Genomic DNA, 13,239 nt, shown 5'->3' with positions numbered 1-13,239 from the left:
AAAAACAATAGTTGCTACCTACCAAAGGCAGCTACCACGTGAGTAATTCAATTGACTGAAAGTTCATTTGCCTAATGGTTTTAAATCATGTTTATGCTCTAAAAAGTTAGAGATTTCACACCAAAATTTTCTCAAAAGATCTCTTGGAGGGTCCATGAGAACAAGGGCAGAGTTAGGCTTGGACACTGATTCATTACTTTCCAGGATACTGCCCAGGTATAGGAGGTGCTCGATAGATATGTGATGAATGAATTAATGACTCTGTCACAAGGTGATCTATTTGTAGCCACATCAGTAATGAAAAGCTTACTTGTCCATCTGCTTAAGCTATATTTCGTTTCCTGCAATTTCCTGATAATTACTAATAAACCTACATTTCGTGGGTAACATATTAACAGACAAAGATGTCTAAATGAAACCTATTCCCAGAGCTTTACATAAAATATCAAAAGACATTTAAACACAGGTATGACTACAAACTAATGAATTAATTTCTCTAAGTCTCAGAGGAAAATCAGTTTCATTATTTCAATAGCAGTGTTATCAAAATAGCAAGCTCAAAAGGTAATTAACTTAAAATTTCAAACAGAAGTTTATTACCTTAGGTGTTGATGGTGCTGATCCAAATTTGTTCTTTGCCTTTCTCAGATGTAAATATAATAGGGCAATCTCTAGGTAGGAGTCCCTTATCAACCTAAAATGATATAGCATTGTACTTAGTGAACAGTTTCACCACTCATAATTATTTTCCATAATTTGCCAATAATTTCTGAGCTAATAAAAGGTGAAAATTGACAAAACCAGCATCTGTCCCAAGCTCACACCCTCTTCTCACAGCACTTTCGGCATAGACACTGGCGTCTGCCTCCCCTGAAATTAGAAGCTCTTGAAGAGAGCTCGGAATTCTACCTTGTCCTGTGCTGGCAACACTCCATAACGTCAAGGCCAGTCTGGAATATTCCAGCAAACAAGGCAGTAAAAAGGTGGAGGAACCTGCCTTAAAAACCAAGTCTCACCCTGGCCGGGTAGCTCAGTTGGTTAGAGCGTCATCCTGACACATCAAGGTTGTGGGTTTGATCCCCATTAAGAGCATATACAAGAATCAAGAATCACCTAATGAATGCATAAATAAGTGGAACAACAAATTGATGTTTCTCTCTCTCTCAAATCAATAAATAAAAATTTTTAAAAAACAAGCCTCTTTCTACCCTCCTACACTGACTAACATCAGAAGAGACACATCAAGGTATGCAGAAAACAGTGATTTGGTATGGGTTAGGTCTGAGTGCTCATTACGAGACCTGTCAGCTGGGGCCATTTAGATCAGTGCCGTTGTAATAATGGTGGCTTGCTCTCAGTCTTGAGGTGATTTTTATACAGAATTAAGTTGGTCAGCCCTGGTATTGCTGACCAGAGTGACTGTCCACATAATTCCCTTCCAGATACAATTTCATATCTGGGGAGGCCCCTGGAATCCTAGGACCGAGAGGAGATTGGTCTGAACAGCCAGAAGGGATTCACAGTCCCATCTGCCACCGTGCTGATCGCCATCATCAACCATCACTGCAACCGCCTTGGGTCAGACCCAGAGCAATAAGCTTGGGAAGGGAGTCACGAAACCTGCCGGCCAACAGACACCAGTGCACTAGCCCGACTGTGGGCAGTACAATATCCAGCGTCCTGCCAGAGCATGGGGCTCAAACCAAAACACACACATCATCCCAACAGTGGAAAGAAGATAGTTTCTTTACCCTGAGTTTTGATCGTGGTCCAAACTTAGCTGTATAGCGTCATATAAACTCTCAAGTTGCGAATCTGGAGATCTGTCTTCCATCAACATTTGACATTCTATTTTGCCTGAAAGAAGAAAAAGACAAAGATGGGTTTTCCCTTTTCTGTCGTTGAGAACTTCAGAACAAATATTTCTTGCTGGAGATTCAGAAGACTGGACGGGCTGCCCTTGTCATTCATCCGCCGTTTCCTGCTGGAAGGGAAAGACCTGCGTCAAAGCCTCCTCGGGCTCCCCAGACACAACTGTTTCTACCATCTTCCTTTTCTCTCTGTTTGCTCTGTGCTTGCTCTTCCTCCTGGGGCACTCGTCCACCTTTCCTAAGTCCATCTTCCTCTTTCCTCTGTCTGCTATTGCACATATCACAGAAAACATCTCTAAAAACAGAAAGTCCTAAAAGTCAGCAAATGCTTGAAAACCACCATGGATGATGGAAGTGCTCTGGTTCTCACCCAGCTCCCAGCCTTCTTCACGGTGAGCTGCAGCCTTCCAATGTCGGTGCTGGAATGACGCTTTCGTGACAGAAACAGCAGGAAAGGGAAACCTTATAATTACTATCAAAAGGGTCCACAGTATTCATGCAGCGTGTGGACAAGGCACAGGGCCACCCAGTGTTAAGTTCACGTCGGGGCACTATTCTTTGGAGCTGCTGACATGAGAAGTTACTTCACCAGACGCTCCATATTTTCCTCATCTGTGAGCCAGGGATGGCTGTGCTTACCTTGTGGTGAGAATTAGCAACATGAGATGCAGGACGCTGACTGCGGTGCCGAGCATCTAGTAGGCAGATGCTCCACAAAGGAGAGCGCTTATAACCATCATCATTTTTCTCACGGCTAAAATGGCCCCAATAAAATCATAGGAATGCATTATGCAAATATGTGTTGTCTATAAGTTATAAATGTGAATGTGCTATGGAAATTCAATTTAAATGGGTATGTATCTTTTATAAAACTTAACTAAAATGCTCAGCTAAGTGATGAAATGATGCAGAAAAAAAGTATCCTCTAAGGGTTCCTTAAGGAGCATTATTTATAGCTAAATGGCTGACGCTGACATTTTTGAGTCAAACAGGAAACCAAGGAGGGGCAATTGTAATTATAAATGAAACTAAGGAGTACTTTTTTTCTCTTTCTAGACATATATTTAAAATAAGTAGTGTTCTCTTTATCTAAAACTTAGTTTGTACCAATACGTTTGTCATCACAAGGCTCTTTGTAGAAGTCTGTATTGTTTTATACTCACTGAGTAGACTTTCAAGAAGCCTAGTGTTAATAGGGGGGGGGAAAAAACAAAAAACAATGCCACAAACTTTATCATAGTTCTGACCCCAAATGCATCTTACCTTTCTGAAAAAGGATTTCAGCTTCCACCTCATGTTCCTCTGTTGCTGAGGTCCTACAGAGCTTCAGTGCTACTTCTAGGTGTTGAAGAGCAGGTAACCACTTGGAGGAATCCTTCTTTTTACTGGTGTAGTATACTTGCTTGGCCACTGTATGTCCTACAGAAAGACAGTTGGATAAGCGGGAACAATAGATTAGTGTTCATAATTAGCCTCCAAGTCACTAGACTTCTCTCACCTTAAGGCATCTACTAAGAACCCGGTGGTCTCTAGTCTTTAGCATCTAAGAAGTGTTTTAAAGAAAGTCAATACTCAAATATTTCAATGAACTATAACAATAGTCCCTTGAAATCTTATTTTTTATAAACTTTAATTACTCTCATTTTTAAAAGGAAGGCTGATCTTCCTTCAGTTCTAAAATGTTATAATGCTCTGGGGAACAACTTCCGTGGCCTGAAATGCGGCTGTAGGAGAGAAACATCTGGAACTTTTAAAGTTTTATGTTGTTTCCAATAAAACTTGCATATATTAATAGGCAGTAATTTCACTTCTCCTCAGATCTGTAGTGGCTGCCTGCTATGCATATTTTGTCATCCTAAGTAGACGTTGAACCCATTATGGACAAGGGCCACATGCTACACTTCCATGTGGTCCCATCACCTAACATAATGAAGGACTGCTGTGTAGAAGAGGCACTAGGTTTAATCTGTGTGGCCTCAAAGACAGACATTTATTCAAGAAATATTTTCTGAGTGCTTAGGCACTGAATAAAAATGAGAAAAGAGAAGATTAAGAGCTAAGGTTTATTAAGTGCTTCCTACATTCAAGGCATCCTCTCAAGTACTTAACAAGCATTATCACATGTAATCTTTCCAACTCCAATTGGATGCCATTATGCAGAGGAGTAAGCCGTGGCACAGTGAGGTTTAAGTAATGTGCCAAGGTCACACAACTAGTAAGCAGCAGGGCCGTGATCTGAAACTAGGCATCTGGCCTCAGGGCCCACAACCCTAAACTATGACACTGCAAGGCTCCCTAAGAGAGAGATCGGGGAGCGTGATGTTTAATAGGGAATCCTAATGGTCAGACAGGTGAGCAAAATACTGTGTGGTCAACTGCATGGTGGGGAAAGCAAGGGTGCGGTGGTAGCAGGTTACAGGAGAACTGGTGTACCTGCAGAAACTTCATTTCTTTAATATGATCTTTTCTCCTTTCCTTCCTTTTGATTCAGCCTGGCCTCATCCAGCACCATGACTCATCTGCTTCCCTCTCCCCTTGCATGTCCACTCCCTTAATCATTAAGCCCTCAGGACATTTGAGGCCCTGGTCAGCATTAAACAATCTTAGGAAAAAAGCCACTGATCTATTGATCACAGAGACAGAGTTTCAATCAAACTAAGTATAACGTCTAGCTAAGCCTCAGATATGCTTCGGCCCCACACCTAGAAAAATGGAACAACTCCACCAACCACATCTTTGAAAAATCAGACAAAGCAATGCCATGGCTAACATCAGGACGAGATGCACTGATCAACTTCCCCCTACCCTAGCACCAACCAATCAGCAGAGACCATGATCCTGACCATGTCTCCTATCTAACCCATCCCCTAGAAGCCATCGGGGAGCCAAGCCTTTGACCCCTAGTTTACCTGTGACTCTTGGCTTGGTGCCATCCCCAAGAGTCCTTACTTTCCCCTAATAAGCCCTTACTTTCTGGGCCGCAAACTCCTGTTTGTGTTTGATTAGGCTTTGATGTGTGCAGTGTTACTTTAGTCCAGTAACACTGATGCAGACCTGGGAAAGGTCAGGGAATCCTTCTTAGACAATGTGGCTGTTGAGGCCAACAGCTGATGATCGCCTTATCTTTGGTGATTTTAAAGAAGAAAAATGTTGGGATAAAGAGTAGAAGGCAACTGGAAAATGCTACATTGATAGGACAGCTTCTCATACACAATAGAGGGATATAAACAGAAAGGTGATGTAGGATTGCAGCATGAAACAGCGGCTGGGTTCCAGCTAAACTGCTGGTTCAGGCCAGTCATTGGTGTTACAGTGTCATTTGAGGCTTTGAACAAATCCCTACATGTCTCTGGGCCTTGAGTGTCTTCCTCTGGAAATGAGGCAGCAGAACTAGAAAAATCAGAGGTCCCTTCAGGTTCTGAAAATTTTCAGTTCCAGGATGCTAAGTCCTACAAAGGGCTTTCAAGAAACCTAGAACTTTTTGTAAATTTCTAGTTCAGGAATCTGCTATATGAACCATCAGAGGGTGGAAAACTGCGTCTTTCTCCTCTCATATCCAGGGAGAAGTTATTGAGCCTTACTTCGGAAAATACAGGGTGGGGGCAAACTGCTGAGAATTATGGAGATGGAAAAACTGAGGGCTTGTTCCCAGAGCTCCCGGGAGTGTCAGGTGACCAGGCATGGAATGGTAACGCTAACACCCACAAAGCTCTTAGAACAAACTAGGTGCCCTTAGAAACTTGGAATGCATTTCACTCGCTTCACCCCACAATAAGCTGGTGAGCTTGGAACACACTTTGCTTATCCACGTCTCATGGGAGCAGAAACTAAAGCACAGAGAAGTTAAATGACTTAAACCAGACCAGAATTCTTTCTATAGTGTCTATGCCCTTAACCCCAATGATTACTAGGTGTGATTAGAGATCCTAGGCAAGAAGGATATGCAAGTATCATTTGTCCAATACACCCTCATGTTTCAATGCATCTCCCATTTTTATAGGTTTCACTATTGCCTCAAATTATAACACTGTTTATTAATATGAGACAAAATACCAAGTATCTTCATGTCATCAAGGCACTTGAATATATGCACTATATATGCCATAACTACCATATATAATATATAGTACTATATAACATAGGACTAATATATAATAATAGTACTTAAATTATCTGCTAGATTTTTGTTAAAATTAGGAAAAAACTGTATAAACAGTATAGACTTTTCTCTTTCTTTCTCTCCAACCAGGAGGCCAGAGAGGGCAGGTGGTAACTGGCTTGGTTCCACATGCCAGCATCATTCTTGCAACTTTCTTTGCTCCTATTATAAAATCAATAATTGACTTTTTTATCTAATAAAAAAGCTCAATGTGCAGCCATTAATGGAAAATAAATAACCATGATGCTTATTTTTTGTTTTATAAAAATAATCTCAAAATGTATTTTTCTATGCAAGGCTTTCACAAGAAAACATAATTTTTAAGTGTCTCTATTCTTGCGATGCAATCTTTGCTGTCACTATACAGGCAACTGCCAAGAAAGCATTAAGTCAGATGATATTATACCTCATAATATTGAAGTGTTCCTTTTTCCAATAAACATCAACTCCATGAAAAAAAAAAAGTTGTGAAACTGACATTGTTTTGACAGAAAAGTCGCTTTGGGTTTTGTTTTTTAAGTCTGTGTTTAATATAACAGAATGCAAGCTGTTCTGCTTCAAGTGAGTCTAAGAAACAGAACCAGCATTGCTACCTAGCAGTGACACATCTTCAAGATTACTAAGGCAGGAGTGCAGAGGATACATCTGATTTAACAAAATCTGTACAGTTTAGCACAGTCTGTACTTTAAGCTCCTTTAGAAATCAAATACACTGATAATATAACAAACTGTGGACTAAAAATGCAGAAAAATAGCTCTCATGGGATGAGATTGCTGGAAGGAATTCTAGAGGTCAGCTAGGCCAACCTAAATTCATAAATAAGGACACTCAACAATACAGAGGTGAAGCAATTTATCTAAAGCAATAAAATTCATATCTGATGATGGTGGTGATCATCATATAACAATAATGACCAACAGTAATCATGAGAGGGAGAAACAGGAGGGAAATAAGGGAAAAGGTGCTGGGCAGGTGATGGCCTGAGCACACTTCTATCACTCTCCCTTCCCCACTCTAGTCCAGCCATCAACCTCTCCTGAGCTGAGCACCAGCTGGTGCAGGAGGCAAATGGGTCCCAGGAAGCAGGGGTAATGTTTTAAAATGTAGATTTTATTATTATTCAGGTATGATGAGTTTAACAGGTCAGGAGACCATTGCCATTGAAAAGATAGTTTGTTACAGTTCCCAAAAAGAAGAGGCACAGCACGCCACGCAGGGCCACATGGGGAAGCACCAGGGTTGGTCCGGAGGTAGAGGGAACAAGGGGAAACCAAGAACTTTTGTTACGGTTCTCAAGGGAAGGAACGGGTGGGGTAGGGTAAGCAGACAGCAGGTTTAAGACCGGCTGGAATAAATTTCAGTGGGCTCTGCTAGAAGTCTGATAGCTGTCCTGGGGTGATTAGGGTAGGGGAATGGTGGCACAGAGAGTGAAAGCCCAGCAAAGGCCAATAAAGGAAATGATAAAGGTTTGGGTTGTGGGCTCTCGAATGGTTAGTTTCCATAGAAAAAGCATGTTTAATGGAGAGTGCTTTGCTAATCTCTAGGAACTGCCTAATTTGGGGAGACGAAGTTTCTTACTATACAGGAAGAAGCCAGATATCAAAGCATTAGAAATACAGAACACAAAAAGGCCTGGTTAAATACAGGTTAGAACTGAGAGTTGGTACAAGATTTTCTGCCCTGTGATCTGGACCAGACCCTGAGAGCTAGAGGCAAGTATCCCTGGGTCAAACATCAGAGAGTTGTCCTAGAGAGAGCTAGAAACAACGTCTCTGAGTTTCTCCTTGGTTTCTGAGGAGCTGTAAACTTTCTGCTGCTTACTGGTCCACCCACTCTAATCAGGTCCACTCTTGGTTGGCTCCAGTCTACCCTCCAGCCTATTCTTCTCCCAGCAGCTAGGGTAGTATTTTAAAACTTAAGCCATCCCAGCTCAGCAATCCTCACTAGGCTGCCCCCCAGCCCACTCTGCTCTGGCTGTAGTTATCTCCTTGTAGTTCCAGAACATGCTAAGCTTGTCCTCACCTCAGAGCCTACAACTCACTGCTCCTGCTGCCTCTACGATGCATACTTAGCAACTCACATTTCAGGTTTGGGGTGAAATGCCACCTCCAAGGAGAGGCCTCCCCGCTTACCTGAATTAAACAGGCAGCCATCTCTTTGTGTTCTTTATCAACAGATCTTATCCACATCTTTCAAAGCACTAATGATTCATAACTATATACATATACTTAACTCAGCATCATATATTAGCCTTCTACATCCTTGCTGACTTCCTGTCTGATTGCTATCAAATATATATTTTATTATATACAATATTTATTTTATTAAATTTGATATTAAAATATTTATATTTATTTTACACTTTATAATATGATATGATATATGATATAATATGCACTCCTACATGGTTTACTTGTTTACTTCTGTCTCCCACACTAAGATCAGGGACTATATCTGTTTTCATCTAAAATAACCTCCCAGGTCCTCACACAGAGTCTGGCATGCAGTAAATGATCAAAAACTATTTGTTACATAAATTGAGCCCGGGCATTCATAAATACTGCCCCCCATAAATGTACTCATCTAATAGTGTGCCTGAAGGCAACTTAAGATTTTTCATCAATGGCTTGAGTGTAATATATGTTTAACTGTTCTTACCAATTCTCATTTTTGTTTTGGCCAATAACATGACATGAGGAAGATAGACATTTTTCAAAGGCTGTAAGGGACTTGCATAGTCAGTGTTTGATGAGTGATATTCAATTGTTTCTCCAAAAATGAGCATCTGTAAGAAAAACGCTGTAATAAGTAATCAGCTAATGTGGTTTGGAATAAGGAAAACAACAACAACAGAAAATAAGTTTCTAAATCTTGTGCACACAAAAGCACTCTCACCTGTTCAATAAGAATGTTGTGAGACTGAGTCAGCAAATTTAATTTTTCTGTTTTTGAAGAGAAAGCTTCCTTGAATTTCTCTGCTTTTGTTAAGTCATCCAGCAAAAGCAAGCTCCTCACCAGGGTTAAATGAGATCGCGGAGAAATAAACTTGTTTCCTTCAAGCAAACGTATTATGGCCTATTAAAACAAAATTATTCCTTTTGATCATACTGTTTGCAATTCACTGAAACAAGAGCTGGCCATATTGGCTGTTATACATTCAGTGCCTAATGGAATCTAAAATTCTCTCCTTTTGTTCTAAACTGAATCCTTTGGTAAATAACAACGTGAATGAAGATTCCTTCCTACCTGAAGGTTGGTTATGATGTCTGCCTTGAACTGCTTTTCTTGTAGGCCAATAATTACCGCTTGCATCAAGAATTCAGCCTGTAGCTCCCTGTCGCCTGCACTTTTTGCCTCCACACACACTTCATTGATGAGGCTCACATAATCTGTCATATCATTTTCTGAAATAAACAAGTGTAGTTATTTAAAATGCACCGAGAATGTAAGAAAGTATATATGCACAATATGCCCAATGTTCATCACAGGAATATTGTGTAATATGGAAGAATAGAAGATACAAAGACAGAAACCAAACCGACTCCATGGAACACTGAGAATAAATGTGCTGCAATTTTGGGGGAGGTACTTTAGAGTATCCAAATGCTGCAAAGGTAATAATAATACTGCATGAAATAATCTGATCTGAGAGATTGATAGAGATGGATAAACAGATTTACAAGTAGGTAATTATTAATCACGGTCAGAATGAACATTCGAATGTGCCAGCCTGTGATCTAAGAACTTCGTTAATGTAACCCATTTAATTTTAACAATAATCCTATGAAACAGGTACACTTATCTCCATTTTACAGAGGGGGAAATCAGGCGTAGGGGAATTAAGAGACTTGGCCAAGATCACACAGCACGTAAGTGGTAGTCTGGCGAGCATGTGAACCCAAGCCAGCTGGCTCCAGAACCTGTGCCCTGGACCCCTTACACTACGCTGCCTTTTTAGATGACAAGCAACCCTGGTGTTAGTATTCTGCCTGCTTTGCACACATCAGTAGCACACGTCGTTTTCAGTGATACAGGGGCTGTTGAAAATGATTATTCTTATTTAATAACCTGAATTTTAACTCTGGAAACAAATTAAGCTAGAGAGTTATAAAATGTTAATGTTAATAAAATACATCCCCATACAACCTCCATTACCTACATAAAATCATTTTTTATAAAAATTCTGATTAAGAAAATAGGATATTTGTACCTTTCACGATTCCAATGCCACGAATCTGTGCAACAAACGCAGTCACCAGTGCTAAGCGGCACCTCAACCACAGGTGGATGTTGAAATATTCTCGAGAATTTAGGGAAATAGGGTCCAAAAATTCATAATCATCTTTGTTTTCAGTGGCCTAAACAATATTCAAATTATGCTTATCTTCACATTTAATAATGTCAAAGTTCTAGCCTAATGCTAAATATAAGTTAAAAGCAGCATACAATATCATTTACTGGTATGAAATTTTTAATTTTAGAATTATTCTTGCATATTCTATAAAACATAAATAATATACATGTACACAAGAAAAACCCACAAATAAGTAAATAAAATCACCCATGATCGCACAATCCCCTATTAACATTTTGGTAGACTGCTTTTCAGCTTTTCTTCTTCACTATATACCCATTGTTGAAAAACAGTTTTACAGTCTGAATTTTTCATTGCAAATTATATTATCAATAGTTTCCATGTCCTCAAAAATTTTGCAAACATCATCTGAAAAGCTGAACAATAATAATAAATAACACTGGCTAATATTTATTGGGTGCTTATCATGTGTCAGGCACTGTGCTACATGCTTTATACATATTATTTTACCTCTCCTGAAAAGCCCAAGAGGAGTTATTATTGTTTCCGTTTTACCCATGCGAGACCTGAGACCTAGAAAGGTTATCTATTTGTTTATACTTCAAATTTTGGCAGAGGTGGGATTCAAACTTGCGTCTTTCTGAATGTAGAGCCCACAGTCTTTTTTTTAAATCCTCACTTGAGGATATTTTTTCCCATTGTTTTACAGAGAGAGTGGAAGAAAGAGAGAAAGAGAAACATTGATGTGAGACACATCAATTGGTTGCCACCTGCATATTCCCTGGCCCGTTTGGGGATCGAGCCTGCAACTGAGGTACGAGCCCTTGGCCAGAATGGTACTCCAGACCCTTCAGTCTGGCTGACACTCTTGCCACTGAGCCAAACGGGAAGGGCTAGAGCCCACAGTCTTAATGCCTTGTGTTACATTGCTATGTTCTGCTCACATTCCAGATGTATATTATAATTGATCCACCACCCTTTATGAGGGTGCTCAATGTCCAGAGCTACTGGGGAGGAGGTGCAAAGAGAGCTTTTTCCAGGGAGTGGCAGGAATCAATCTTATTTAGTAAGTTGGGAACATCAAAGTCATTTAGATCAACATCCATTTGTTCCAGGAATTCCCCCCGTGCATCTCTGACAGCTCATCATTTCCCACCAATTAGCAACACGTGCTATCAAGGAGCAGCTATGGGGACTTGAAGGGGGCTGGAATCTGGATGGACAGGTGAGGAGCACAGAAGAGGAGGATGAGCTGTTCCTGGAAACAGTAAGAAGTGAACAAAGGCCTGGGGGCAGGATGGTGACCACAAAGGGAACAAGTAATGGAGGAGTCCAGTATTTAGATTAGCAACACAGAAAAAGATGCCTGTCCACATCTCATACCTTAATCTCTCGGTGCCTACATTTCCCGAAAAGCCAAGTCACAATCTAAATCAGGGTTTCTCAGCCTTGACACCTCTGACATTGCGTGGCAGGTAACTGTTGTGGGAAACTGTCCTGTACATTATAGGATGTTGAGGAACATTGCTGGCCTCTACTCACTATATGCCAGTAGTACCCCCTCTAGTTTTGACAACCAAAATGTCTCCAGACATTGCCAAATGTCTCCTGGGCAGGCAAAATAGCTCCCAATTAACAACCATTCCTCTAAGTCAATTTTCAGAATTAGATTGCTTTTTAGAATTTTTATTACTTTTAATATAGTAAGAAATGAGTCTCTATTTAGGACAATTAGTGTTACTTATTTGTAATGACAGTAGACGTTAGCAATTTTATTAGTAAAGTTTAAAATAATGAGCAAAGATTCTATGTGATGAATCTTTTACTTCAAACAGTGCTATATTATTAAACTGATCTTATCAAAAATCCAGTAAAATTTCAAATAATTTGCAACACCAGTTGCTGAACAGATTGAGAGCTTAAATGGGGAAGGGTATAACTAAGAGAAATCCAAAGTAGGAAAAAGCACAGGTGTCCTACTGGTGATGCTAAAGTAACAATTAAAAAGTGAAATGAAGAGCAAAATAAAGTGAAAGAGCTGTATTTGCTGGTGAAATGAGACCTACAATCCTGTACTGGTACATATGATCGGACTTTAGAGATTCTTACACCCAATTCCATCAGTTCACAAATGAGATTTATATTTTTAAAATGTTTTTAAAGTTTACGGGACTTATCCAAGTTACACCAGTTAATAAATAGCATAAGCAGGGCTTCAACACAGATCTTTATACTCTGAATTCAATGCTTTTTCTACTTTATCCCGTTGTTTCATCCAACTAATTAATCAGGCAATTTTCTAGCATGCCAACAGGTATTATAAAGGTAAAGATTAAGTTCATACGTACGGAAGCTCCTGGAGAGAGGGAAGTCTGTCTGTCATCTGATACTACCTCCTTTTTAAAAAGTTTTGAATCCTGGAGAAGTTTAAGTGTGGAAAATACTATTGCAGCACTAAAATAGAGAATATATTTTAATTATTGTTAGTATTACACTTGTGCCATTCGTATGTTACTTCCTCCAAAAAACCTTCCCCCGCCTCTCCCAGAATTGTTGGGTGCCCCTTCTATGTTCACTATTAGTACCCTGGTGCATTAGCACACTGGTCTTAACCATGAGGTAGTATCTATCACACTATTTAATTGTTTGTAAATTGTTCTACAGCTAATTTGCTCATTCCCTGTTGAAACCCAGCATCTAGTGGCTGGGACATAAAAGGACCTGAAAAACATTTTTAAGTAAAAGTGAATAAATACGAGAATAAATAAATGAATGTTTCCAAGATTTAAAACAAAATTTACTGGGAACATCACTAATAAAATGAACACATATGCATTTATGTAAGTCAGAAAGTGGTTCTCCAGCTTTTCAAGGTTATAGTATTGTAACTTAA

The 13,239-nt window shown here is 39.8% G+C and overlaps 1 protein-coding gene across 1 annotated transcript in view; it reads right to left on the bottom strand.

Moving 5' to 3' along the window:
* Positions 1-13,239, bottom strand: part of CFAP54 (cilia and flagella associated protein 54) — a 215,331-nt gene that overhangs the window by 52,251 nt on the left and 149,841 nt on the right. The window contains exons 52-59 of the mRNA XM_081128376.1: positions 12,695-12,800; positions 10,242-10,389; positions 9,278-9,435; positions 8,927-9,106; positions 8,690-8,816; positions 3,135-3,290; positions 1,752-1,857; positions 601-694 (exon numbers count right to left, since the gene is read on the bottom strand). Coding sequence (XP_080984502.1) covers positions 601-694; positions 1,752-1,857; positions 3,135-3,290; positions 8,690-8,816; positions 8,927-9,106; positions 9,278-9,435; positions 10,242-10,389; positions 12,695-12,800 — 1,075 coding nt within the window. The remainder of the gene's footprint in view (positions 1-600; positions 695-1,751; positions 1,858-3,134; positions 3,291-8,689; positions 8,817-8,926; positions 9,107-9,277; positions 9,436-10,241; positions 10,390-12,694; positions 12,801-13,239) is intronic.

Source organism: Miniopterus schreibersii, assembly GCF_964146895.1.
Source record: "Miniopterus schreibersii genome assembly, chromosome: 2".
In the NCBI taxonomy this organism is placed as follows: domain Eukaryota; kingdom Metazoa; phylum Chordata; class Mammalia; order Chiroptera; family Miniopteridae; genus Miniopterus; species Miniopterus schreibersii.
This window is presented reverse-complemented; position numbering and strand designations above follow the sequence as displayed.